Source organism: Fragaria vesca, linkage group LG7 (assembly GCF_000184155.1).
Source record: "Fragaria vesca subsp. vesca linkage group LG7, FraVesHawaii_1.0, whole genome shotgun sequence".
NCBI classification, from domain to species: Eukaryota; Viridiplantae; Streptophyta; class Magnoliopsida; order Rosales; family Rosaceae; genus Fragaria; species Fragaria vesca.
The window spans coordinates 113,986-115,669 of record NC_020497.1 but is presented as its reverse complement, the minus strand read 5'-3'; the positions used below and the strand labels follow the sequence as shown (position 1 = coordinate 115,669).

The 1,684-nt window shown below is 34.4% G+C and overlaps 1 protein-coding gene across 1 annotated transcript in view; it reads left to right on the top strand.

Moving 5' to 3' along the window:
- LOC101313049 (tRNA uridine 5-carboxymethylaminomethyl modification enzyme MnmG-like) overlaps window positions 1-1,684 on the top strand; it is a 13,776-nt gene that overhangs the window by 5,371 nt on the left and 6,721 nt on the right. The window contains exons 7-9 of the mRNA XM_004306380.1: window positions 391-471; window positions 801-1,019; window positions 1,209-1,351. Of these exons, the coding sequence (XP_004306428.1) occupies window positions 391-471; window positions 801-1,019; window positions 1,209-1,351 (443 nt within the window). The remainder of the gene's footprint in view (window positions 1-390; window positions 472-800; window positions 1,020-1,208; window positions 1,352-1,684) is intronic.

Genomic DNA, 1,684 nt, shown 5'->3' with positions numbered 1-1,684 from the left:
GAAAGTTTGCTGTACATCTAGGCTGCTTGTTATGCTCTCTGTATGAATATTTTTTGATCCATCCTCTCCTTAAGGAATCAATTTAGGAAATAATGTACTTAATAGCAGCTATATTGTTTAAAAAAATTGATGCATCAGTAATGCAAATAATAGTTGGCAAAGTACTCTTTTAATTCGTTGTTTTCTTTTATTTATTTTTTTTGTTTTTTGTTTTTGTTTTTGTTTTTTTGTTTTTGTTTTTTTTTAAAAGGACTTAGCAATCAGCATTGGTTCTGCAATATTGAATACTTTTCCATTTGGTTAGTTTCCTAAGAGCAGAATGTACTTATATCTAGTTTTCCACCATGAGAAAATTTCCTTATATGTTGTGGCCTTATTTTTTGGCTTTAGATTGTCCGATTTATGGATAAAGAGTCGCATCAAATTTTTCTTGAACCAGAAGGTCGTAATGTGCCTGAGCTTTATGTGCAGGTATGCCAGCATTCTCATTTCCCCTTTAATCCTTTTTCTTTAATTTAAATCAGTTCTATCTTCTCAAATTAAGAGAAAATAGAAAAAATAATAGTGACATGAATAGGTCTCCTCAGCCTTTTCTCTTATTATATCAGCTCTCTGTGTGCAAAATGGCTTTGGCCTGGGAAAATATACAAATAACTACATCCTAGATTTGCCAAAGTTCTAGTCTGATCTGCTTATAGTTCTTGTTGGTCAGATGCTAATTATTCTGGAGTATAATCTATGTTTCAAATTGATGCTTCCATTAAACATTTCCCCCTATATTTTATTTCCTTGTCGAACAGGGTTTCTCTACTGGCTTACCAGAGAGACTACAATTACCACTCTTGAGGACTTTACCTGGACTTGAAAACTGTTCAATGCTGAGGCCAGCTTATGCTGTAGAGTATGATTACTTGCCTGCTCATCAATGTTCTCGTTCTCTTATGACAAAGAAAATTGGTGGACTTTTCTTCTCTGGTCAAATAAATGGAACTACAGGCTATGAAGAGGCTGCAGCCCAGGTAATCATTTAGTGTATCCTTTTTTATTCGGTGGATACATTGTACACACAATCTATCTTTATTTTCCAATGTAATGTTCATGACAAATTTGTGTATCATAAATTTTGATCTGCAAAAAGAAATTTTGCGTCTTGGTACGTTTCAGCTCTCTTATCTAAACAAGTGTCTTTTACTTGTTCATTGTTTCAGGGCATTGTTTCTGGTATTAATGCTGCGAGACACGCAGATGGTAAGCCTCTCATTGTTCTTGAGAGAGAAAGCAGCTATATAGGCACATTAATTGATGATTTGGTCACTAAGGACCTTCGAGAGCCTTACCGCATGTTAACAAGGTAATGATCTCAAGATGTTATCCAAAAATTTCTAGGATCGTTGTTTTGTTCATCCATAAATTTTTACGTGGACAACTAAGTAAATGGCTACATACTTGCAGTGTTTTCTGCAAGATACCATCCAACATGTATATTAGTGACATTTGTCTAATTGGGTGCAAATGATGCTAAACAATGCGAGTGAAGGGTGTCTGGTGGAGCTTTTTATAGGATGTGAAGAAGGCTTTACAATTAATTTCTTATTATTGCGCTCACATCAGGGGCAAATACTATTGGAGAGATTCAGAAGAGGCAACCCATGCCTGTATATATATATATAGATATATATATATA